Consider the following 27,308-nt stretch of genomic DNA (forward strand, 5'->3'; position numbering starts at 1 on the left):
GTAGTGGAGAAAAACCCTAATAATATAAGATATGGAAAGTTGTAATTCTGCTAATACTTTAATATCCACTTGTATTATCACAGTGGAGAAAAACTTGATGAATGTCAGAAATGCTGGAAATTCATTTTTTCCTTATATTATCCCTTATCCTTTAATAAACGTGGTGTGATTGACACTCTAACCATGGGGTGACTCACCGGAGAAATTGTGAATGCAGGGAATATGGGAGATGTTTCCCTTAATCCTGAAATCTTATAGGCTGCTGAGAGAAACATTGCTTTCTGGATGGTTCTGTAGATCTATTTTGAACATAGTGATTCTGTCCGAACCATTTTTGGGCACAATCTGTCTTTCCCCTGATAGGCATGCCAAGACAGTCTAGTTGCTATACTTTCCAGATTGAAAACTGGCCAAAAGTGGGCCAACAGGATTCACAATCCTGTTTTAGCCACCTGAATTCTCTTGTTGGATTGACATGGTCTTACATTGTGAAGAGAGTGCTTGACTGAATTCACTGCTCATGGAGTGTATCTACAGTGGCTCACACTGGTCAAGGTAGGGACATAATACATCTCTACAAGTTTTCTAAGAAAAGTGGTTCTCCTTCTCTAACACCTTATCCATTCAGATAAAAGGTCAGTGTGCAAGCAGAAGGTTAGTGGATAAAAGGCGAGGTCATACACCTGGATTTCATGGTCTTGAGGGAGAGCAGCAACCCCAGCACCTGAGGACAGAATAGTTTTGAATTCAGGCAATGTAGCCAGTTGGTCAAAAAAAAAAAAAAAAAAAACAATCCAGCACCACAGTCTAGAAAAACAACTATATTGTCTGCATGAGTCAAACCACAGCTGAAGATGGAAATATGACTGGCTGTTGAGTTTGTCATTCCTTCCATGTGGAATAAAAAAAGAAAAACTTAAAATGACTGGTCTTGATAATTTACTGGGCTTGATGCCATCACTGTCAGTTCCTGATTGTGGTCCTTGACTAGAGACTCAGAAACCAGCACATCCTTATTTAAGCTTGTATGATACAAATTCATATACTTATGATGCTCCAGCAGCCTTGTCTACATCATGAATAGGCCACCAAGGATGCAGCTGCTTGATGACACTTTGCACAGGGCTTAAGCAAACCTATATGTAATGCTAGTCTACGTCAGTCTTAAAAATAAACTCTGAGAGGGGCTGGCCCCGTGGCCAAGTGGTTAAGTCTGTGCGCTCCGCTGCAGGCGGCCCAGTGTTTCGTTGGTTCGAATCCTTTAGTTATTAGGAACAACACCAAATATAGGAGATTAGTCTTTATTCCCTTGTGTGGGTTGTAAGGGATAATGGAATGGCTGTAGATGACATCCTAATTGTCTGAAATAAGACCTACCAGTCGTCCTGGGAACTTATTTCACAGTTGACTGACTCTGAGATCTTCGGGGGGTCATGGGTGAGGCTAATGCTACAGGTTGGCCTCATCCTGCTGACTGGACTCCTAGTGATAGTAGTATAATAAATGCTAATGGGATAAACCGAGCAGACTTGCTCCCAGTCTGTTGGTCAGTGTCTAACAGAGTGGCATATTCATGTGAAAAATCACCAGAGGCAATGAAGGATTGTTGAAAAATACTCCTCCACGGATCATTGCTCCTACTCACCTTCTTGAGCTTGCCAAGAATGCAAGGCCCTGCCCATTCTTTATCCAGACCATATCTCAGGGTTATGTTTGCAGTGAGCACCCGTGAAGGAAGAGATCCTCTCTCCTATTGGGACAAAGAGGGTGATGTCAGCCTCATGGCAGAGTGAGTTTTCCCAGTAATCTCTCCCCTCCAACATACAACAAAAAGGACATTCATACTCCAACAGAGGACATCTAAATACAACACAAAAAACATCAGAGAGACCCACACAGCCATATGACAGAGGGCAGAGACTGGAGCTCCCCTCAGAGGAGGTGGAACGGAGTAAGAAAAAACTTTGCTATCCTCACAAAAGACTGTGATCCAGGACCGTGGGAGGCCCCCGAGAGGGAGGGAATGTGGGAGGGGACTTTCGTTCGTGGGAACTTCAAGGCCCCCCCCCCCCCAAGGGCTCTTGCAGCCTAGAGGGAAGCCCTCTACTGGGGCGAAAGCTTTCACGGTGGGTGACTTTATCAAGCGAATACCCCAGGAGAGCAGATAGTGAGAGCAGGCAGAGAAAACCCCGAGAGCATGCAGGAGAAAGCACCCCTCCCCTCACCTGCTTAGAATGGCTCCAGCCCCTGGGATCTTGGCTGAAGACAGAGGGCTCATACTACATGGCTCTTGACCCCCCCATCCCAGTGGCGATAGGTGGTGACTGCGATCAAATAACACCAGGATGCAAAAACAGAGCCACTCCCTCCAGCTATGGGGACAAAGAGGAGGATTGCTTACTAACTTCTTATAAAAGAATGGGTTTCCCAAAACTCATCATCATGCCTCTCCTGTAGCACAACCCAGTGTATGTGCAGACATCCATGTGGGCCCTTTGTGTCACTCTTGAGAGACTTGGGGACAAAGAGAACAAATGCAACATGCTGATGCTAATACTGCTGCTGCTCCATGAGTAAGCATCTCATATCTGACTCCAAAGTCTCAGGTCTTCTGCCAGTATCTATGAAATAGTAACAGGCTAACTTAGTAGTTTGCAAGTAGGGTGTAATCACTTCTGGGCTTCACAGTTTTGGCAATGAGAATGGCATGCTAACACAGATTGCTTTGTGACAAAGAACAAGGTTCCCCAGGCTTGGTTTGGAGATGTTAAGACTCCTTGGAATGCAGTAATGAAATCCCTTCTTCAAGGGACCAGCCCAGTGGCATAGTGGTTTAGTTCACGTGCTCTGCTTTAGCAGCCCAAGGTTTGCAGGTTTGGATCCCAGGCGCAGAGCTAGCACCACTCATCAAACCACACTGTGGTGGTGTCCCACATAAAATAGAGTAAGATTGACACAGATGTTAGCTCAGTGACAATCTTTCTCAAGCAAAAAGAGGAAGATTGGCAACAGATGTTAGCTCAGGATGAATCTTCCTCTCACACACACAAATCCCTTCTTCAAGAAGTTTTCCTGAGTTGTAGGCAAGTAGAAAGGAATAAGCACCCCCTTACTGTCTTACCTATTTATGAAGCTGAGTGGCAAGATGGGGAAAAGCCACCCAAATGGTGCCTTGGTTGTTCTCTCTCCTCTGGGCAGGTGTAGGAGGGGATGGTATAATTATGGGTCAGGAAGACCTGCTGTTCCAGCTGAAGGACAGTATGGCTGTGGCTGCTGAGTCAGTAGGTCAAAGATTAAAGAAATGGTGTCAGTAATTAGGACTTTCTATTTGATTTTGTAATATGAGTGAAAAACAGAATTTTCCTTGGTTAAGCTGTGAGTGAGAAGCCACTTGAAATGGAATGTGAATTCAAAACAGGCTACAAGAGAGTGGAATGATATATTCAAAATTCTGAGAGGTGAAATCTTTCAGCCAAGAATAACCATGAAAATATCCTTCAGATATGATGGAGAAATAAAAGCTTTCCCAGGCAGGGGGCTGGCCCCATGGCCAAGTGGTTAAGTTCACACACTCCGCTTTGGCGGCCCAGGATTTTGCCAGTTCGGATGCTGGGCATGGACATGGCACCACTCACCAAGCCATGCTGAGGCAGCATCCCACATGCCACTAGAAGGACCCACAACTAAAAATATACAACTATGTACTGGGGGGATTTGGGGAGAAAAAGGAAAAATAAAATCTTAAAAAAAAAAACGCTTTCCCAGGTAAACAAAAGCTAAGGGAGTTCATCACAAGACACCGCCTACAATAAATGCTCATAAAGGCCCTAATACCTGAAAAAAAAAAAAAAAACGTAGGAAAGGTACTACAAAGCCCTGAGCAAGGAGATAAATAGATGGGCAAAATCAGAAAATTGCAGCTATTAGAACAGGTTAGTAAACACTTAATAATAACATTAAAGGTAAAGGGAAGGAAAACACCAAAATAATGTCATCATTTTAACCAGAAACTGACAATATAAGATGGAATAAAATAAGACCATAATAACTTAAAAGGGGAAGAGGAAAGGGAGGATGGAATTGGCTTAGACTAAAGAAATACATGACTATCAGAAAATGGACTATCTCATCTACACGATTTTTTATACAAACCTAATGGTAATCACTAAATGAATAAACAAACAAACAAATGATAAATAAGGAGAAAACTAAGAAAACCATGATAGAAACTACCTAACTGAATTGATAGTCCAAAATACACGGTCCAAGAAACAGGAAATGCAGAAGAATCTGAAAACAAGTTATAAGATGGTAGCATTAAGCCCTCATATATCAATAATCACTCTAAATGTAAATGGATTGAATTCTCCAATCAAAAGACACAGAGTGGTGAGATGGATTAAAAAACAAGACCCCAAAATATGCTGCCTCCAGGAAACACATCTCAGCTCCAAAGACAAACATAGGCTTAGAGTGAAGGGATGGAAGATGATACTCCAAGCTAATAGCTTATGTCAGACATATCATACTTATATCAGACAAAACAGACTTCACAATAAAACAGCTAAAGAGAGACAAAGAGGAGCAGTATATAATAATAAAAGGGACACTCCACCAAGAAGACATACTACATAAATATTGATGCACCCAACACAGGAGCATCAAAGTACACAAAGCAACTATTAACAAACCTAAAAGGAAATATTAACAACAACACAATAATAGTAGAGGACCTCAATACCCCACTTACATCAACTGATAGATCATCCAAAAAAAAGTCAAAAAGGAAATATTGGAATTAAATGACAAACTAGACCAGATGGACTTTACATATATAGAACACTGCATCCAAAAACAGCAGAATACACATTCTTCTCAAGTGTATGTGGAACATTCTCAAGGATAGGGCATATGTTGGGAAACAAGGCAAGCCTCAATACATTTAAGAAGACTGAAATCACATCAAGCATCTTTTCTTACCATAATGCTATGAAACTAGAAAATCAACTACAAGAAAAAAGCTGGGAAAGGGACAAAGATGTGGAGACTGAACAACCAATGGCTCATTGAAGAAATTAAAGGAGAAACAAGAAAACATCTGGAGACAAATGAACATGAAAACACACCATACCAACTCTTATGGGATGCAGCAAAAGTGGTCCTAAGAGGGAAATTCATAGCAATACAGGCCCATCTTAACAAACAGGAAAAATCTTAAATAAGCAATCTTAATCTACACCTAACAGACTGAGAAAAAGAACAAACAAAGCCCAAGTTAGCAGAAAGAGGGAAATAAGAAAAATTAGAGAAGTAAATTAAAACAAAAAAGATGGTAGAAAGGATCAATGAAACACAGCTGGTTCTTTGAGAAGATAAAATTGACAAACTCTTAGCCAGACTCACTAAGAAAAAAAGAGAGAAGCCTCAAATAAATAAAATCAGAAACAAAAGAGGAGAAATTACAATGGATACCACAGAAATACAAAAGATTGTAAGAGAATACCATGAAAAACTATATGCCAACAAATTGGACTCTTACAACCTCCCACAACTGAATCAAAAAGAAATAGAGAATCTGAATAGACCAACCACAAGAGATTGAAACAGTAATCAAAAACCTCCCCAAAAATAAAAGTCCAGGACTAGACAGCTTACCTGGAGAATTCTACCAAACATTCAAAGAAGATTTATTACCCCTATCCTTCTCAAACTATTCCAAAATATTGAGGAAGATGGAACACTTCCTAACACATTCTATGAGGCCAACATCACCCTGATACCACAGCTAGAGAAGGACAACACAAAGAAGGAAAATTACTTGCCAATATCACTGATGAACATAGATGTAAAAATTCTCAACAAAATACTGGCAAAAAACATACTGAAATACATTAAAAAGATCATACAACATGATCAATTGGGATTTATATCAGGGATACAGGGATGGGTCAACATCCACAAAGCAATCAATGTGATACAGCACGTTAACAAAATAAGGAATAAAAAACATATGATGATTACAGTATATGCAGAGAAAGCATTTGATAAATCCAACATCGATTTATGATTTAAAAATCTTTCAATAAAGTGGGTATAGAAGAAAAGTACCTCAACATAATAAAGGCCATATATGACAAACCCACAGCCAACATCATACTCAATGGGGAAAAACTGAAAGCCATCCCTCTGAGAACAGGAACAAGACAAGGGGTCCACTCTCACCACTCTTATTCAACATACTACTGGAGGTTTTGGCCAGAGTGATTAGGCAAGAAAAAGAAATAAAAGTAATCCAAATAGAAAATGAAGAAGTGAAACTCACTGTTTGCAGATGATATGGTTTTATATATAGAAAATCCTAAAGAATCCATTGGAAAACTATTAGAAATAATCAACTACAGCAAAGTTGAAGGCTACAAAGTCAACTTACAAAAATCAGTAGCATTCCTATACTCTAATAACTAACAGAACAAGAACTCAAGAACACAATCCCATTTAAATTGCAACAAAAAGAATAAAATATCTAGGAATAAATTTAACCAAGGAGATGAAAGACCTATACAATGAAAACTATAAGACATTACTGAAAGAAGTCGATCATGACTTAAGAAAATGGAAAGGCATTCCATGCATATGGATTGGAAGAATAAATATAGTTAAAATGTCCAGACTACCTAAACAATCTACAGATTCAGTGAAATCCCAATCAGAATCCCAATGACGTTCTTCACAGTAATAGAACAAAGAATCCTAAAATTCATATGGGGCAACAAAAGACCCCGAATTGCTAAAGCAATCCTGAGAAAAAAGAACAAAGCTGGAGGGATCATAATCCCTGACTTCAAAATACGCTACAAAGCCATTGTAATCAAAACAGCATGGCACTAGGACAAAAACAGGCACAAAGACCAATAGAAAAGAACTGAAAACCTGTAAATAAAACCACACATCTGTGGACAGCTAATCTTTGACAAAGGAGCTAAGAAGATACAATGGAGAAAGGAAAGTCTCTTCAATAAATGGTGTTGGGAAAACTGGACCCCCACACGTAAAAGAATGAAAGTAGACCATTATCTCTCACCATACACAAAAATAAACTCAAGGGGCCAGCCCCATGGCCGAGTGGTTAAGTTCGCGTGCTCCGCTGCAGGTGGCCCAGTGTTTTGTTGGTTTGAATCCTGGGCGCGGACATGACACTGCTCATCAAACCACACTGAGGCAGCGTCCCACGTTCCACAACTAGAAGGACGCACAACGAAGAATATACAACTATGTACCGGGGGGCTTTGGGGAGAAAAAGGAAAAAGAAATAAAAATCTAAAAAAAAAAAAAAAAACCTCAAAATGAATCAAAGACTTGAAGGTAAGACCTGAAATCATAAAACTTCTAGAAGAAAATATAGGCAGTAGACTCTTTGACATCGGACTTAAAAGGATCTTTTTGAATACCATGTGTACTTGGACAAGGGAAACAAAAGAAAAAATAAGTGGTACTTCATCTGACTAAGGAGTTTCTGCAAGACAAAGGAAACCAGGATCAAAATGAAAAGACAACTCCTCAACTGGGAGAAAATATCTGCAAATCATATATCTGACAAGAGGTTAATCTCCATACTATTTAAAGAACTCACTCAACTGAACAACAAAATGACAAATGACCTGATCAAAAAGTGGGCAGGTGATATGAGCAGACATTTTTCCAAAGAAGATATACAGATGGCCAACAGGCACATGAAAAAATGTTCAACATCACTAACCATCAGGGAAATGCAAATCAAAACTACACTTAGAAAACACCTTGCATCTGTTAAATTGGCTATAATTACCAAGACATGGGGCTGGCCCCATGGTTAAGTGGTTAAGTTTGCGTGCTCCGCTTTGGCAGCCCACGGTTTCCTCAGTTTGGATCCTGGGCACGGACACGGCACCGCTCATCAAGCCATGCTGAGGTGGCATCCCACATGCCATAACTAGAAAGACCCACAACTAAAATATACAACTATGTACTGGGGGGATTTGGGGAGAAAAAGCAAAAAAGAAAAGGAAGATTGGCCACAGTTGTTAGGTCAGGTGCCAATCTTTAAAACAAAAATGTAAACTGACTTCAAAAATGGAAACAAGAATAAGAAGAATATATACTAAGTACAAAAAGAACTAGTAAGAAACATGAAACTTTGGTAACAGCATTGTAATACTGCATTATTTGGGTGTGTCATGTAAGATAAGTCAAATAAGAAATAAACCAATCATATTAGGAAACAAGACTTAGAAAAACACACATTTAAAATCTGAGGAGTTAAGAGAAAAAACCAAAATATTAACTTTGCATTCATAATATGAATACAAATGTGATTTAATTTTTTTCGAGGAAGATTAGCCCTGAGCAAACATCTGCCCCCAATCCTCCTCTTTTTGCTGAGGAAGACCAACCCTGAGCTAACATCTGTGCCCATCTTCCTCTATTTTATGTGGGACAACTGCCATAGGTGGGATGCATGTCACAGCATGGCTTAACAAGTGGCGCATAGGTCCCCACCCAGGATCCAGGCCAGCGAACTCCAGGCTGCCCAAGTGGAACGTGTGAACTTAACCACTGCACCACTGAAACAGCCCTAAACTTATGATTTAAAAAATTGTTTTCTAGTTCTGGAAGGGCCTTGAAGCAATGATATTTAAGTAGAATTTAGCACAGGGAGAAACTGATGTTGATTTCTAAAAAGACTCAGGCTCTTTGGGAGAAATGTCTGACTCCAGATGTGGGGCAGGAATGTACAAAATGAACCTGCAACACCTTGTTGAGTCAGAAAATAAAGAACTCAAACCTCAGTGGGGTTGTGTCCAATGGAAGGAGCTTAAAGGTGCTCCCCCTAGATTAACTTGAACTTTCAAAAAGAATGATAATATAGTGATTGTAGTACCTTGAGACAGAATCCATGAGGATATAATAATCACAAGGTAGAAAAAAGATTAAAAAAAGGAGAAAAAACTGCTAAAGAATGAATGAACCAGAAAATCACCGTTTGTTAATACTATAATACATGATCCAGGAAAGTATCAAAATGTCAGGAAATGAGATAGTACTGTAGCACCAAGCCTTCCCCCTCTGCGTACTAATTACTCTGCCTAAACTATAGTAAATTCAATTCCAATTGCTGCTACTAACAAAAAGCAGCTTACGTGTTCTTTTTTTCTAAACACTCCAATATTTTGAAGTTCTGGGAGACTGACAGGGCTCTGGGTGGAGGTGAGATGAGGTGGAGGTGCTTTTCTGTGGTGGTAAATTTTGTATTTATGGGTATTCATTCACTCATGCATTTAATGATCTCAGGTTCTCCTACGAATGCTTCTTATCTTCCTACTTGAATATAATGAACCAAACGTAAATAACTGACGCCCACAACTGGCACAGATTCACTCAGAGCTCACCCAAACTGCTGGAATGCCCAGGCCGGGGAGGGACTGAGACGCTTGTCCTTCTGGAGATGGGGCAACAAAGGCTGCTTAGGAGGCATTTTGAAAAGGGGAGCACAGTGGATGGAAAGGCCCCACAGACACTCCCTGACTGCACATCCCGATCCACCTTCTCCCTGGGACAGAGGCTCTGGACAGTTCCATTCCTTGCCGCTTCAGAGAGAGCCTGCGGGTCAAGCGGGGAGAGCAGGCCAGAGCAAGTGCAGTAGCAGAAGGAGGTCCCAAGTTGGGAGGGGTTAGAATAGACGCCACTGTGGGAGGTGTGGAGCCTGGTCCTGCAGGAAGAGGAGCGGTAGCTCAGGAACTGCCTGGTGTCCACGCAGATCATGTGTGGCTGTCCTTTGACCCCGCCCATCCTCCTGGTCCTGCTAGGTTCGCCCTAGCCTGGGACCTCCAGACAGAGAAAGAGCAGCCAAGAGAAGTGAGCCAGCTGGGGCCTGCACGTCTGTTTCTGGTCTCTGGGTGATGAGGGGAGGGGCAGATGGAGTAGGGAGGAAATGGGAACAGTGCTCTTCTTAAGCCAGAACAAAACTCCAAGTACCCACAGGCAGAACTCGGCAGATGGGCAAGGACAAGTCCAAGGAGCAAGGCAGAGCCAGGACCAAGGGCAGGACCAGGCGGGGGTTCCTGATGTGAAAGTGTTGGCAAGGGCTCCTCCCCCCAGCAGAGGTAAGGACACTTTTATTTCCCCCCCTTTATGGATGAGTAAACAGAAACAGACCGATCAAGTACATGCCCATGTTTACCAAGTGAATTTTAAAAATGAGGCCACTGGAACTAAATCCTAGGTCACTTGGCACCTTGCAGCATCCTCCAGAGGATGCTTCTATATAAATATCAATCTAGGGGCAAAGGAGGGGAAAATAAAAGAAGTTTAAAGTGCTTTGGTGCTGATTGCTATTACTCCATTTAGACCCCCAAAGGCGGGACATTTTACATTAAAAAAAAAAAAAAAACCTTTAACAAAAACACAAATACTGCATCATTTCACTTATAGAAGTCCCTGCAATAATCAAATTAATAGAGAGAAAGTAGAATGGTGGTTACCAGGGCCTGTAAGGAGAGAACAGGGATGTATTGTTTATTGGATGTATAGACTTTCACATTTGAAAGTTGAAAAAGTCCTGCAGAGGTACTGCACAACAAAGTGCGTATACTTAACACGACTGAACTGTACACTTAAAACAGTTCAGATGGTGTATCTTTTGTGTTCTTTACCCCAATTTAAAGTAAAAGCCTTACTGTGAATTTTAAAATATATCTAGGAATTAAACACCTGCCAGGATATGATAGGATTTTTTTTTTTTTTGAGGAAGATTAGCCCTGAGCTAACATCTGCTGACAATCCTCCTCTTTTTGCTGAGGAAAGCTGGCCCTGAGCTAACATCCATGCCCACCTTCCTCTACTTTATATGTGGGACGCCTGCCACAGCATGGCTTGCCAAGTGGTGCCATGTCCTGGGATCCAAACTGGCAAACCCCGGGCCGCCGAAGTGGAACGTGTGCACTTAACCGCTATGCCACTGGGCCAGCCCCTGGATATGATAGGATTTATATGTGAATGGGGTATACACACAGAATTGCCATAGGAGCCAGCAGTTTCACTACTGGGCATCTACCCAAAGGAATTGAAAGCAGGGACTTGAATACAGATTTGTACACCCATGTTCATTGCAGCATTAGTCACAGTAGCCCCGAAGTGGAAACAACCCAGGTATCCATTGACCTATGAATGTGGTAAATACGTATAATGGAGTATTACTAAGCTTTAAAAAGGGAGGAAATTCTGACATATGCTGTAACATGGATGAGCTTTGAAGACACAATGCCGAATGAAATAAGCCAGATGCAAAAAGACAAATATGATGTGCTCTGCTTATATGAGGAACCTCGAGAACTGAGATTAATAGAGATTCCCTGGGGTTGAGAGGTGGGGGAAATGGGCAGTTAGAATTTAATGGGTATAGTTCCAGTTTGGGAAGATGAAAAAGTTCTGAAGCTGGATGGTGGTGATGGTCACACAACAATGTGAGTGCACATGTCACTGAATAGTACACTTAAAATGGCCAATTTTAGCTTATGAATATTTTATCACAAGAAAAAAGTGAACAGGGGATTATTATTTTTAATTAACGGAGCTTCTCAAAGGCCATATATGACAAACCCACAGCCAGCATCATACTTAATGGTGAAAAACTGAAAGCCATTCCTCTGAGAACAGGAACAAGACAAGAGTGCTCACTCTCATCACTCTTACTCAACATAGTACTGGCAGTTTTGGAAAGAGCAATTAGGCAAGAAAAAGAAATAAGAGGGATTCACATTAGAAAAGAAGAAGTAAAACTCTGACTCTTTGCAGATTATATGATTTCATATATATAGAAAACCCTAAAGAATCTACCAGAAAAATATTAGAAATCATCAACAACTACAGCAAAGTCGCAGGGTACAAAATCAACGTATAAAAATCAGCTGCATTTCTAGACACGGATAATGAACTACTAGAAAGAGAAGACAAGAATAAAATCCCATTTAGAATCACAATGAAAAGAATAAAATATCCAGGAATAAATTTAACCAAGGAGGTGAAAGACATGTATACTGAAAACTATAAGACAGTATTGAAAAATCGAAGATGACATAAAGAAATGGAAAGAGATTCCCTGCTCATGGACTGGAAGAATAAACATAGTTAAAATGTCCACATTACCTAAAGCAATCTACAGATTCAATGCAATCCCAATCAGAACCCCAATCACATTCTTTACAAAAAGAGAACAAAGAACCCTAAAATTTATATCAAACAACAAAAGAATCCGAATAGCCAAAGCATCCTGACAAAAACAAAGAACAAAGGTGGGAGTATCATAATCCCTGATGTTAAAATATACTACAAAACACTAGTAACCAGAACAGCATGGTGCTGACAGAAAAACAGATACACAGATCAAGGGAACAGAATTGAAAGCCCAGAAATAAACCAACACATCTATGGACAGCTGATTTTTGACAAAGGAGCCAAGAACATACAATGGAGAAAGGAAAGCCTCTTCAATAAATGGCGTTGGGAAAACTGGACAGCCACGTGCAAAAGAATGAAGGTAGACATTATCTTCCACCATTCACAAAAATTTACTCAAAATGGATTAAAGACTTGAATGTAAGACGTGAAATCATAAAATTCCTACAAGAAAATATAGGCAGTACTCTCTGACATCAGTCTTAGCAGTACCTTTTCAAATCTCATGTCTCCTCAGACAAGGGAAACAAAAGAAAAAATAAACAAATGGGACTACAAAAGATTAAAAACCTTCTGCCAGGCAAAAACCATGAAGAAAATGAAAAGACAACCCACCAACTGGGAGAAAATATTTGCAAATCATGTATCCAACAAGGGGTTAATTTCCAAACTACATAAAGAATTCATACAACTCAACAACAACAAAACAACCTGATCAAAAAATGGGCAGAGGACAAGAACAAATGCTTTTCCAAAGAGGATATACAGATGGACAAGAGGCACTTGAAAAGATGTTCGACATCACTATTAGGGAAGTGCAAATCAAAACTACAATGATAAAACACCTTATATCCAACAGAATGGCTATGATTAACAAGACAAGAAATAACAAATGTTGGAGAGGATGTGGAGAAAAGACAACCCTCCTCCACTGCTGGTCTGGATGCAAACTGATGCAGCCACTATGGAAAACAGTATGGAGCTTTCTCAAAAAATTAAAAATAGAAATACTATATGATCCATCTATCCCACTAACTAGTATTTACCCAAAGAACATGAAATCAACAATTCAAAGAGATTTATACATCTCTATGTTCACTGCAGCATTATTCAGCATAGCCAAGACTTGGAAGTAACCCAAGTGTCCATCAAGGATGAATGGATAAAGATATAAGATATCATATATATATATATATATATATAATGAACTACTACTCAGCTACAAAAAAGACAAAAATTGTGCTATTTGCAACAACGTGGGTGGGCCTTGAGAATATTATGCTAAGCATAATACGCCAGACAGAGAAAGACAAACACTGTATGATTTCACTCATATGTGTAAGATAAACACATGTGTAAGGAGAACACATTGGTGGTTACCAGAGAAGAAATGGGTGGGCTGAGGGCTAAAGGGGCACATATGTATGGTGACGGATAAAGAACAGACAATTGGTGGTGAACATGATACAGTCTATACAGGAACTGATATATAATAATGTACTCCTGAAATTTACACAATGTTATAAACCAATATGACTTCAATAAAATAATTTTTTTTTAAAGATTTTATTTTTTTTCCTTTTTCTCCCCAAAGCCCCCCGGTACATAGTTGTATATTCTTCGTTGTGGGTCCTTCTAGTTGTGGCATGTGGGACGCTGCCTCAGTGTGGTTTGATGAGCAGTGCCATGTCCGCGCCCAGGATTCGAACCAACGAAACACTGGGCTGCTTGCAGCGGAGCGCGCGAACTTAACCACCCGGCCACAGGGCCAGCCCCCAATAAAATAATTTTTAAAAATATTTATACATCAGACTATGTGTTGTAGAGGCTGTTCAAATTTTCCTAGATTTCAGATTTATCAGAAGACGAATGTGGAAACAAGTACGCCTAGTCCAAACACCCCGTGCCTGGTCCATTCAATTATGCTGGAACTAGTGCAATTTAGTCTCCATCCTTTTCTCCTAGAGGCCCGTTTTGAAGCTCTATGGAGATATACAGTCACAGGAAGTTCAGATGAAGAGATAGGTGAGTATTCTTGCTTTTTTTTTTTAGTAGAAAGATGCTGTCTAAACACGATTATATTTATATACAGAAATATGCACATCATAGACATCTAAGAAAGTATCTTTCTACCTGAATGCAATGTGTCAAAAATAAATGGACCCACAAAGACAAAACCAAATTCCCAGATAAAGTATTCCTTTGCATATATATGTGAACACAGGCCCTCTTGAACCAACATTCCCCCAGCGCTCCCCAGAATTGCCAGATCGGTGAGGATGGGAGGATGTGGGGGTTGAGTCGTCACTTCAACAATGTAAATTCTTTTCTGAAGACAAGTCACAAAGGTTACTTAGAAGGCTTTTGAAGAGGGAAGCTCAGTGGATGAAAAGACTCTGTGCACGTGCCCTCACAGCATCTCCCAGCTCAAATCTTTGCGGGAAATGAACACATGAACAGGCTGCGGGACCTGGCTGTGCTGGGCGGCCCCAGGGCTCCAGGGGAGGCCAGCAGTGCACGCCAGGACTCTGTAAGTGGGTCCCTCAGTGCCCTGGACCAAACACACGCTTTGACTCCCCCTTCAACCCCCACATTCTCCCCTTCCTGCAGGCCTCACCAAAGCCGGGCTGGACTGGACCACTACCACCATGAAAGTCTCCAAGATACGGGGAACAGGCGGGAGAAAAGCCCCAATGAACAAGGGACCACACTTCCGCTTCCTGCCTGGGGTCGGAAAGGGCGGAGCTTTGAGGCTCAGGCTGTCAGTCAAGATGGACCGCTTCAGAGTGAGAAATTCTACGAACAACCGCATGGTTGAAGATTGGCTGAGGTTGACTCATTGCAGGGCTGGAGGCAGAAACAGCCCTCGACAATGTTGAGTCTAGAACCAGAGCTCTAGGCAGGGCTACGGGTGGAGGGCAGGGCCCTCAACCAGGGTGGTTGGACCTGGGAGTATTCATCAGTTTTTCTACCTGCTTCCCCCTCGCCTTCCTAGAGCCCTTAGAAAGGTTCTCCCATGATATGCCAGCCAATCCATGAAATGGTCTATTTCCTCCGTTCAATCAATCCCATCCTTAAAGTCTTTATTTCCCTTCTCTTTTTATGAATGTTGGACACCATGCTAAACTCTACTGATTCTTTTGCATTTTTAATGTAACATTTTCTATAAACTTTTAGTTTTTCTCTTTTTCAAATAACTGTTTTCACTTTTCTGATTTTACCATATGGTCCAAGGCCTCCATACTAGGGAATGAAATAGCACCCAGACCAGAAATTCTTCACTTAGGATGGGTTCTAAAGTTTCTCTGGTAACCATGTTTGCCGTGGACCTCAGTGGGTGGCCAGAGCAGTTAATAAAGATCTAAATCCTGATTTACTAAAACATTTTATCAAGAATTGTTTATGGACATTATCATATGTATTTTATGAATCTATTGAATTGATAACTATTTTGCTAGGTTAATGTTTAATCTGTTGTGGTACAAAATATTAAATGTCTACGTAACCAAAGGAGTCTGTTTTTTAAAAATAATTTCTGGATTTTCTCTCTTGCTCTCTCTTGGAACCCTATATTATATGCAGGTTTCATCATTTTCTTCTGGGATTTACTTTTTTTTTTTTAAGATTTTTATTTCCTCCTTCTCCCCAAAGCCCCCCAGTACATAGTTGTATCTTCTAGTTGTGGGTCCTTCTAGTTGTGGCACGTGGGACGCCGCCTCAGCATGACATGAGGAGTGGTGCTAGGTCTGCGCCCTGGATCCAAACCAGTGAAACCCTGGTACCCTGAAGTGGAGTGTGTGAACTTAACCACTCGGCCACGGGGCTGGCCCCTGGAATTTACTACTTCTAAAGACATTAAAATCTTCAATCCTCATACAATGTAACTTGGCCTCTGGTATGAGGTACTGGATCCAACTTTTTCTTCTCTAAAGGCCAACTGCAGCGGTAGTACTTGACTTACTGATTTGAAATCCCACATTTATTAAACACTGTATTCCTGTATGTACCTATATTAGTCTCCAGACTCTTCTCTGTAGTAATATATTTACTTTTGCCCATATCGTACCCTTTGATTATAATAGTTTTATATTCTTTTAATATTTAGTGGTAGAAAATTACGGAAGCTACTGTTTGCTGCATCTTACCATGCTAGATGCCTAACAGCCATTACATTTATTATGCTCATAACTTCCCAATGAAGTAGGTACTATCATAATTTTCTCTTGTTTCTTGAAACAGATTTATTGATACAACTCACATAGCATACAGTTCATCCATTTATAGCTATATAACTCAATGTTGTTTAGTAAATGCACACACTTGTGGAAAATTTTAATTTTAGAACCACCACTTCATGACTTCAAAAGCAGCCTTTGTGTGTCAAAACCCTGATTGCCCTTCTCTCTTAAAATACAGGTGAACAAAAATCTCCTTTCTGTCTCAACAGACTTGTATTTTCTAGACATTTCATATAAATGAAGTCATACAATCTTTTATCACTAGCTTCTTTTCACTTAGAATGTTTTAAAAGACTGTGTTGTAGCATATATGGCTCACATCATCTTGGCTTTTGGAGTTTGTTCACATGAATATGCCACTTTGCCAGCCACCGACTAACAAAGGCTGGGACCAAATCTGCTCCATTTCTCTTGTACAGCACTTACTGAGGATGCTGTCACTAGAAGTGCCAGCAGCAGAATGAGGCTAATCCGCAGGAGTGACCTCAAGCACTACCCACAAGCTCTTAGACTCAGGTTACACTGACAAATTCTGATAGGACCCATAGGTCTTCTTTCAGATGATTAGGATCTCATCCAAGGCCAATCGTGACCTTACACTACACACAAAATGTTCAGATTAACCTGCTGATCTTCAGTGTTGTTGCCAATAATTAAAGAGGCAACACATGGGCCAGATAACTACATATATATATAGTTATAAATATATACACACATATATATATATACCCAAAAGTGAACCACAACATGACATACTCCTCCACACATATAAACATGTAACACAAACGTGCAACGAATTCTTGTTCTGTATTTATTGTTAACCTTGACTTAGATTATCATACAGTGTTTTGATTAGGCCTCAAGAGTATGACATGAAGCAGCTGCACACCTGGTGGCCATACATGACATAACCCAAGGCTGCCTGAGCATCCGAGCTATGTGAATTTGTATCACTGAAGCTGAAATGAGGTGGCACTGGCCTGTGTCTACACACAAGGGTCACGTTCAGGAACTGGCGGTGAGGGCATCAAGCACAGCAGATTATCCAGACCAGGTATATTCACATGAGTTTTTCTATTTCCACATCCATGAATAGAATGGAAAACACAGAAGCAGGTCATATCACCAGCAACAGCTGTTGTCTGATGCAGACAAATGATATGATTTTCCCAGGCTGTGGCATGGGGTATGCTGTGAAAGAGAGCATCATTCTTACCATCAGCCTATATGGCTTGAGGTTAACGGTCCTCCCCAGCTGGTAGGGCTTAAGTTCATCCACAAAGGTCACGAAATCAGGGTGTCACACAGTGTAGGTAAAATCTCACCTTTCTCCCACTCATCCCAGGCTTGACACTGACTTTTTATCTGAAAAGATCAGGTGTAAGAGGGAAAAAGTAATTTTACAAAATTTACAAAGACGTGTTTTACCAACCGCTGTGGCTGATGTGACTCACTGTACATGAGTTCTCTGAGCACAGTACACAGTCAAGCAGTCACTGTCTTCACAATGCAAGACCATGCCAATCCAACAAGAGGATCGACGTAGTTAGAGCAGGATTATGTAAGCATTCTGTAGGCCCACTTTTAACCAGGCTGCAACATGCAAGGTGGAGGAACCAGACTGGCCTATCAGCAGAAAGAAAAATACATGAGGCACAGGAAGGTTGAGAGCCTAATCACAAAGGCTTAAAATAGATCTGTGGAGCCACCCAGAATGCTATGCATCTCAGAAGAGCCTAAGAATCACACTCAAGGTAGCACTTCCTGAAAAACATTCGGGACTGTGAATCACGCCACATTTATTAAGGACGAGAAACAGTCCAATGGAAAACAATGATGATTCTACAACATTTCTTACGTTTATAAAGCTTTTCTCCAAAGTGAAATGACAAGTGGACATTAGCAGAAAAACAATTTTTGCACAACTCTTAATATCAGTTGGATTTCTCTCCACTGTAAGATTTCTCACATATAAGAAATACGTATTTCACTGAGGAAATAGGGAAGGGCTTTCCCTGTTTCTTAATACTATGGCTTCACTCTGAGTCCTTACATGCTGGGCTGTGAGGAGAACCTGATGGCTTTTTCATTTCTTACACTGGAGAGCAGCTCTCCAGCGCAGTCCTTTCATTTCTTTGGAGTGAATCCGGACTGCTAGGGCTTTGCCACATTCCTTACGTTGATACCATTTCTCTCCAGGGGAGTTCTTTCATGATTCCAAAAGGAAGTGGGAAATGGAAGGATTTCCTATCTTCCTTACATTTCTAAGCTTTCCCTCCAACAAGAGTACACTTGTGAGTGATAAAGCATGAAGAACTGGTATTTTCCCACATATATTACACTCAAAAGGGCTTCTGTCTACAATGGTTCTAAAAGGTTTAAGATTTGAGGAACTATCACAGACATTCCCATAAGTATCACATTTAAAAGGCTTCTCTCCACTGTGAGTTCTAAAATGTTTACTCCGATTTGAGGAAGTCGCAAAGGCTTTCCCACATTTGTCACACTGAAAAGGCTTCTCTCCAGTGTGAGCTCTTCTATGGTCAATAAGGCATGCATATCAAGCAAAGGCTTTTCCACATTCGTTACACTCATAAGGTTTCTCTCCAGTGTGAGTCTGCATGTGAACGTTAAGATGCACAGAAAGTTTAAAGCCTTTCCCACATTCCTTACACTTAAAGGGTTTTATTCCATTGTGAATCTGAACATGAGAGTTCAGGTATGAGAAGCCTTTAAAGGATTTTCCACATTCCTTACATTTGTAATGACGTTACCAGCGCAAGTTTCTACATGCACACCAAAGCTCGTGATGTGAATAAAAGATCTCCTACATTCCATCCATTCATTGAGTTTTTCTCCGTTGTGAGTTGTAATTTGGGTCTGAAGGTAAGAGTGATCAGCAAAGGCTTTCCCACCATCACTGGATTCAAGGTCTTTCTCTTGCATGCTAGTTTTCCAGTACACAATATCTGGAGTTGGGCTCATGGCTCTTCCCAACTGATTCAACCTAGAAAGTTTCTCTCCAGTAGATGTTTTCCTGTGCAGAGTAAGGACGCTTTTCCCATACTGATTATCCTCATGAGCGTTCTCTCCATTCTGAGTTCTGTGTGTCTTAAGACATGAATGTTCACTGAAGACTTTTCCACATTGCTCACAATCATAGTGTTCCCACTCATTGTGGATTCTTTCCTGTTGAGGGACAGAAGTATGATGATTCAAAGATTTCTCAAACTAATTAATCCTATCCACCTCAAAACAGAAACATCACTACAATGATGATTTCTATCATTTCCATTAAATTCATACACTTCCTACTATGATTTCCTTCAGCTTGAATGATGGAATCTTTCTACCAAAATGATATACCAGCTAGACTAATCTTAAAAGATTCCCGTACAGTTTCATGGAATTGTTTAACTCAATGTTACATATGTGGGAGAGAGTCCTTGAGGAAATTCTGAAGCAACAACTTTCAAGCTAGGTTTAAAATATTCTCAAAGCCATCATATTCAGGATAACTCTCTCGAGACACTGCTCTCTCTTGGGTGAATGCCACTCATCTCAAATATCCATCACTTATGCTCATGTTTGACCTAATGAAAATCCCAATCTTTCCTAAATGTGGAAAAGAAGTTTCTCCTTTCAAACTTACTCTTTCTATCCTTTTGGATCTTTTTTCCCCAAAAACATCCTGCTGAACTGCCAAGTCTTTGGTTTTAAGTTGAATTTCCCATTCTAAAATAAAAAAGAATAACAAACTGCAGGAATTTACAGAAAGAAATGTACATTAACAGAGTTAAAAACAGTAAGGCTCATTTGAGTTATTTCTCAAGGAAAGATACTAAACAAAAGGCAAGACAGATTTAAGTAATTTAGCTATGTCAAAAAGTTTACAAAGGGGCTGGCCTGGTGGCACAGCTGTTAAGTTCACACATTCCGCTTTAGCAGCCTGGGGTTCACCAGGTCGGATCCCAGGTGCAGACACGGCACTGCTTGGCAAGCCATGCTGTGGTAGGTGTCACAATCAGTGACTGAGGTAAAGATTAAAAGAAATAATTGCCATATATAACCTTGACTGAATCCTACAGACAAAAAAAAAAAAAAATTGAAACAATGTGGAGAATTTCAATTTTTACATAGAGTAAATATTTGATGATATTATTCTTCTTAATCTTCTTGGGTTGAAAAATAGTACTGTAGTTTTAGTAAATAATGTCTTTCAGAGAGATGGATTACCACGTATTTAAAGGTCAAGTATCACGTCTGCAAATTTATTTTCAACTTACTTTCAAATACTGACCATGAAATGTATTTATCCATGGAGAGAGCAAACATACAAAATGCTAAAAACGAGTGAATCTACTACAACCAACACTCACTGTACTGGACGTTCAAATTTCCTGTAGGTTTAAGATTTTACAAAAGAAAAATGTGGGGAAAAACCACACTTAGTCCAAATATTCTGTTAACGGCAAACTGAATTATTCTAGAACTGGTGTCATAAAGTCTCCATCTTCTTCTCCTGGAGGCCCCCGTTTAAAAGCTCTGTGGGGATGGAGGGGCCTAGAAGTTCAGATGAAGAGACACCTGAGTATCTTTCTTTTCTTTAGATGAAAGACTTGTGGTCAACATCTGCTTATAATCATATGACACAAATATGCTCACCCTTGACACCTATGAAACTAACCTTTCTATCCTCATGTAATGTTAAAAACTAAAGAACGCACCAAGACAAGGCCAAATTCTCCAGCGACACGTTCTGTCGCCCAGGAAAAGCAGCAGAGGCCCCCGAACCACTTTCCCCCGGACTCACAGGCACACGGCGGGGTCGCAGGTCCTGAGGACCGGAAGGCGCGGGGCCTGAGCAACGGGACTCGCACAGCGGAACTGCTTCTCCTCCTTCTGGGGAAAAGTCTCGAAGGTGACTCGGAGGCTCTGACTAGGGCAGCGCAGGGGACGCCAACGCCCCGCACGGCGCCCTTCCCGCCCCGGCTCAGCGCGGGGCCCAGCGGCCGGGCGGACGAGCGGAGGCCCGGCCTCTCTACGGAGCCCCTCGGGTCCCGGGCCGCACCTGTCCTTTAACGCCCTCCGTGCGCCCAAGGCCCTCCCTCCACGGGCCTCACCGAGGACGGGGCCACCGCACGAGAACCGACGTGACCGCTCCACGAGGCTTGAGTCCCGGGACAAAAATACCGCGCGAAGTGGTGTCGCAAGGTCCGCTTCCTGCCTCTGGCCGTAAGGGGCGGGTCTCCAGGGCCCGGGCTGCCAATCACCTCCGTCCACTTCCGGCAGAGAACTCATAGTTCTCCCCGCCTGGGCGCCGACGGGCCCTGGGGTCGCTCGGCGCCGGGCTGGGGCGGAAACAAGCCCTGCGGCCCAGGTGGAGGACAGAGGCCGGCCTGTGGGCGGGGCTACGGCCTGGGGCGGGGCCTATACCCGGGGGCGGGGTTGGAGGTGGGACGTTGCCCAGCGCGCGGTTTAGATACTGGCAGGGACACTTGGGGGTGGGGATTCATGCCGCCCAGTGTTCATGAAAAGCTTTTGTACCCGCCTCTCCAGGTTCCTAGAGTCCTTCCAGTGATTCTCCAGTAATGATATGCCCGCCAATGCATGAGACGGTCTATCTCCTCCATTCTATCCATCCCGTGTTTAACCTTGATTTCCCCTTATTTCTTTTTGTTTACTTTGGACACCACGCTAAACTCTAAATCATTAATGCCTTTGCATTTTCAGTGTAATGACATTTTTCTGTAGCTTTCATGTTCTTTTCTTCTTCGAATATGTATTTCTTTTTTAAAAAATTTTTCCTATCTTACTATACAGTCCCATTTCATACTACAGTGTTAAAGAGCATGATACCAGGCATTCCTAATCTAGGAATGGTCCTACAATTTCTCCGGTAATCAGCTTTGCTGTGGGTTTCAGTGAGTGCCCTTTAAGGAGTTAGTAAAGGTCTTTTTAAATCCTGATTTACCAGTACATTTTACCAAGGAATGCTTATGTACATTATTAAATGTTTCATCCATCTATTGATAACTATTTTGCTACGTCAATGTTTCATCTATTGATATACAAAATATTTGATTTTTATGTAGCCAAGAAAGTCTATTTAATAAGATAATTTCTGGGTTTCCTGATTTGCCTTAAAAATGCTCTTCAAACTCTAGATTACAGTCAAATCTCCCAATTTCCTTTAAATTTTTTATTTTTAATGACACTTTAATCTTGAATCCTCAAAGAGTCTATTTTGGCATGTGGTGTGGTCAGTGGATGCAATTACTTTTTTCCTCCAAAAAGATGGTCAATTGTTACAGTATCATTTATTGATAAACTACACGACCTACTGATTTGAAATTCCACCTTTATTAAACAACAAATTCTTATAAGTACTGTATCAGTTTCTAGACTTTTCTGTGCCAGTAATATTTACTGATACCCATAGCATACTCTTTTGGTTGCAATAGTTTTACGTTATGTTTTAAGATTTAGTGGTAAAAATATAGTGGTACCTAATGTTTGTTGCATCTTAACGCTCCAGGTGCTTCAGAATCACTAAGTTTTTCCTCCTCCTAATGATATAGCTACTCTTATGATTTTCTCTTTTCTTTGTGTTTTGGAACAGCTATGTTGAAAAGTAATTCACATGCCACACAATTTACCCATTTAAAACTATACCATTGAGTGTTTTTTATTATATTCAAACAGTTATGCAACCATCACAATTTTACAACATTTTCATTACTCCAAAAGTACTCTTTGACTGTCATAACCCCATTTTCCTACTCCATTAACATCTAAGCTACCATGAATTTCCTTTCTCTCTCTACAGATTTGTGTTTTCAATGCATTTCACGTAAATGAAATCATACAATCTTTTGTCAGTGGTTTATTTTCACTTAGTATGTTTTTCAAGGTTCATATGTATTGCAGCATATATCATTACTTTTTATTCCTCAAGGATATTCCACTGTATGAGTGTAATGCATTTTATTTGTCTATTATATGTTGATGGACATTTGGGTTGTTTCCACTTTGTGGATTCTATGAGTAATGCTGCAATGAAAATTCCTGTGTATCTTTTTGTGCAGACATATTTTCATTTCCCTTGGGTGTTGTGTTAGCCAAGGTTCTCTAGAGAAATAGAACTTATGGCCCTGGACCATATTGTAAGATCAGAAAGATCATTTATACATATAAAAATAATATAATGAAATTTATATAAATATATATCCAATGAAATTTATAAGGAACTGACTCTTGTGACTATAGAGGCTGAAGGTCTCGCAATCTCTTGTCCCCAAGCTGGAGACCCAGAAAGCCTGTGGTGCAGTTCAAAGGCCTGGAAACCAGACAGACAATGGCATAGGTTCCAGTCCATGTCTCACAGCCTGAGAACCAGGAGCACCAAGGGCAGGGGAACGTTATCCCAGCTCAACAGTGAGGCAGAGAAAGAGAATTCAACTCTCCTCCACCTTCTCATTCTATTCAGGCCCTGAATCAGATTGGATAATGCCCACTCACGTTGGGGAGGGCAATCTGCTGTACTGAGTCTGACACAAATGTTACTCTCCTTCCAAAACACCCTCACGGTCACACCCAAAAAGAATGTGTTCCCAAATATTGAGACATTCTGTGATGCAGTCAAGTGACACATAAAATGAATGATCGCGGTGTCTATCAAGAAGTAGAATTGCTGGGACATACAGCAACTATATGTTTACCGTTTAGAAGAACTACCAGACTGTTTTCCAAAGTGGCTGCATCATTTACAATCCCACCACCTATGTATGAGGGTTCTAGTTTCTCCACATCCTTGCTAACACTTATTATTGTCTGTCTTTTACATTTTAACCATTCGTTGATGTGAACCAATATCTCATTGTGAATATGATTTCCATTTCACTAATGATTAGTGATGTTAAGCATCTTTTCATGTGCTTGTGACCATTTCTATGTCTTCTATGAAGAACTGTCTGTTCAAATCATTTGTTCATTTTAAAATTGGATTATGTACCTTTTTGTTGTTGAGTTGTAAGAGTTATTTATGTATTTTGTGTATGGTCCTTATCACATACATGAATTGCAAAGATTTTCTTGCATTCCATGGTTGTCTCCACTTTCTTGAGTGTGTCCTTTGTATTAAAACGTGTTTAATAAGTATCCTTTGGAATACAAAACTTCCTAATTTAGATGAAGTCTAATTTATCTATTTTTTCTTTGGTTGCAAGGTGCTTTAGCTATCAATTCTAATAAGCCATTGCCAAATGCAATATCATGAAGATTTTCACTTATTTTTTATTTAGCAATTTTATAGTTTTTGGACTTACATTTAGGTCTTTGATGCATTTTGAATTAATTTTTGTATATGGTGTAAGGTAAGGACCCAACTGTGTTCTTTTGCAGATGGATATCCAATTTTCCCACTACCATTTGATAAAAAGATTATTTTCTTTCCCCATTGAATTCTCCCAGCACCCTTCTCATAAATCAATTAAGTATATATGTGAGGGCTTATTTTTGGACTCTCAATTTTATTCTATTAATCTATGTCTAGTCCTTAAGCCTGTAACACACTGTTTTGATTACTGTAAATTCGTAGTAATTTTAAATCATCTGATAAGTTTGATTCAAAGAAAGAAAAAATAGGACAAATGGGAAACATAAAATAAGATGACTAAATGAAATCCAAACTTATTACAGTTACATTACTTATAAGTGCACTAAATGCTTCCATAAATGGCAAGGATTGTTAGTGTGGATTTTATAAATATCAAGATTAATGCCATGTAAGAATTTGAATTGAATCCTAACCCACAAGCATGAGAAAAATGTGAAATTTGAATGAGCTCTGTTAGTTAATATATTTATCATATAATAATATTTTATCAATGATAAGTTCTGGGCTTCAGTAATGATGGTTAACAAGATGTTAACCCTAGGGGTAGCCCAGAGAAGGATACATAGGAACACACTGTCCTATATTTACAAACTCTCTGGATGCATAATTGTAATTCAACATCACAAAGTTTATTACAAATCCAGATTTTAAAAGTTTCACTTCTATTATAATTTTTAAAGAGACATCTAAAAACTGATACAGTAATATTGAGAAATAAAAGGAAAACAATATGCTATAGCTACATAAAAATCCATCAAAATAGATTTTACTGGAATGCACATTCTTTTTTTTTTTTTTAAGATTTTATTTTTCCTTTTTCTCCTCAAAGCCCCCTGGTACATAGTTGTATATTTTTAGTTGTGGGTCCTTCCAGTTGTGGCATGTGGGACGCCACCTCAGCATGGCTTGATGAGCGGTGCTATGTCCGCGCCCAGGATCCAAACCGGTGAAACCCTGTGCCGCTGAAGCGGAGTACACGAACTTAACCACTTGGCCATGGGGCTGGCCCCAAGAATGCACATTCTTATGCATTAAAAGTTACAGATAATTTTGGAAAGGTTCAATTCACCAAAAAACTATAACAATTCTAAAATGGTATGCACCTAATAACATGACCTTACAAATACAGCAAACAAAAATAGAATAAATGAAAGGAGAATTAGAGAGCCAAGATTAAAGTGGAATATTTTAATACAGCACTCTCTGGACTAGATAGTGCAGAGGAACAAACATTCAACAGCCATCAAAGACTGGAGCAAAACAAGGAACAAGCTGGACCCATAGACTCATATAGCACTACTGATTCTAAGGATAAAATACACATTCATTTCAAGCTCACATGGGACACTTATGAAAACTGAGCACAAACAGGCCCAGAAAGCATTTCTCAAGCATTTCCAAAGATTAATACAATTGTCTAAGTACAATGCAATTCAGTTAGGAATCAATAACAACAACATAATAAATACATGATATGTTGGAAATACAGAAACACATTTTGAAAGAAACTACCTGTCAAAGCACAAACTGTAATAGAAAATAGATATTTATAACTGAAAAGTCAAAAAAAAAAAACTTCGTAACCAAACTGTGTTGGAGATTCAGCTACAGCAATATAAAGATAGTCAAAGCCTAAAATGATTACATAGTAGGAAAGAAAAAAGTCTGAAAAATAATGGGCTGTGCATTTCATTTTAGAGGTAGAAAAAGAACAACAAAATATAGTCATGCATTTCTTAATGATAGGGATACATTCTGAGAAATGCATCATTTTGTCATTTTGTCCTTGTGCGAACATCACAGAGTGTACTCACACAACACTAGACGGTACAGCCTACTACACACCTAGGCTATATGATATTAATCCTATGGGACCACCTCTACATATGTGTGACCACATATGTCATATATGTGGTTCATCATTAACTAAAATGTTGTTATGCAGTGCATGACTATAAACACAACAAAACTAGAATGAAAGTAAAAATAAAGATAACAAAAATCCACAAAATAAAACGTTCAATGGATTGAAATGTGTCCCCTCAAGATTCACCTCTTGAAGCCCTAATCCACGAGGTCATGGTAGTTGGAAATGGGGGCTTGAGAGGTAACTAGGTTTAGATGAGGTCATGAGGGTGGGACTCCCAAGATGGTATTAGTGCCCTGATAAGAATTTGTAGCCAAATTCAGTGGGTTTGTCTCTCGGTCAGTGCAGAGCCAAAAAGCACAGCCAAGGCAGAAGTAGGTGAAGAAAAGTCTTATTGCTGTGCAAGCAATGGAGAACAATGGGGAGAGCTCCCAAAGCAGTGTCTCTCTGAGGTCAGTGCTGGTGGAGACGTTATACACAAGGGAGCAGAAGATACAAGGTTTATTTGTAACAATTGTGTACCAACTGTGTTCATTTAAGGCACATGTGTAGCTCGTATACATGTTGTTACATACATCGCATGATCTAAAACTGG

At 40.2% G+C, this 27,308-nt stretch overlaps 2 protein-coding genes across 2 annotated transcripts in view; one reads left to right on the forward strand and one right to left on the reverse strand.

Annotated features, from left to right (window-relative positions):
• The window catches only part of LOC124225228 (zinc finger protein 266-like), a 42,816-nt gene extending 27,534 nt beyond the window's left edge, over positions 1-15,282 (forward strand). Inside the window, exons 9-10 of the transcript XR_006885048.1 lie at positions 14,176-14,235; positions 14,821-15,282. The gene's annotated coding sequence lies outside the window, so the exon portion shown is untranslated. The remainder of the gene's footprint in view (positions 1-14,175; positions 14,236-14,820) is intronic.
• A 4,168-nt stretch (positions 15,283-19,450) lies between these two features.
• LOC124225649 (uncharacterized) lies at positions 19,451-21,749 on the reverse strand. Its single transcript, XM_046638296.1, has 2 exons — positions 21,262-21,749; positions 19,451-19,637 (listed from the first exon to the last, which is right to left on the reverse strand). Exons 1-2 carry the CDS (start codon positions 21,747-21,749, stop codon positions 19,451-19,453), a joined length of 675 nt encoding a protein of 224 aa, XP_046494252.1.
• Between the last annotated feature and the right edge of the window lie 5,559 nt (positions 21,750-27,308).

This window comes from Equus quagga, chromosome 14, assembly GCF_021613505.1.
Source record: "Equus quagga isolate Etosha38 chromosome 14, UCLA_HA_Equagga_1.0, whole genome shotgun sequence".
Lineage (NCBI taxonomy): Eukaryota > Metazoa > Chordata > Mammalia > Perissodactyla > Equidae > Equus > Equus quagga.

Coding starts and splice junctions, on each gene's coding strand:
- LOC124225649 (XM_046638296.1), bottom strand. CDS start 21,749: ATGAGTTCTCTGCCGGAAGTGGACGGAGGTGATTGGCAGCCCGGGCCC. Junction 19,638..21,261: donor TGCGACCCCGCCGTGTGCCT/GTGAGTCCGGGG, acceptor GTCCCTCAACAG/GAAAGAATCCACAATGAGTG.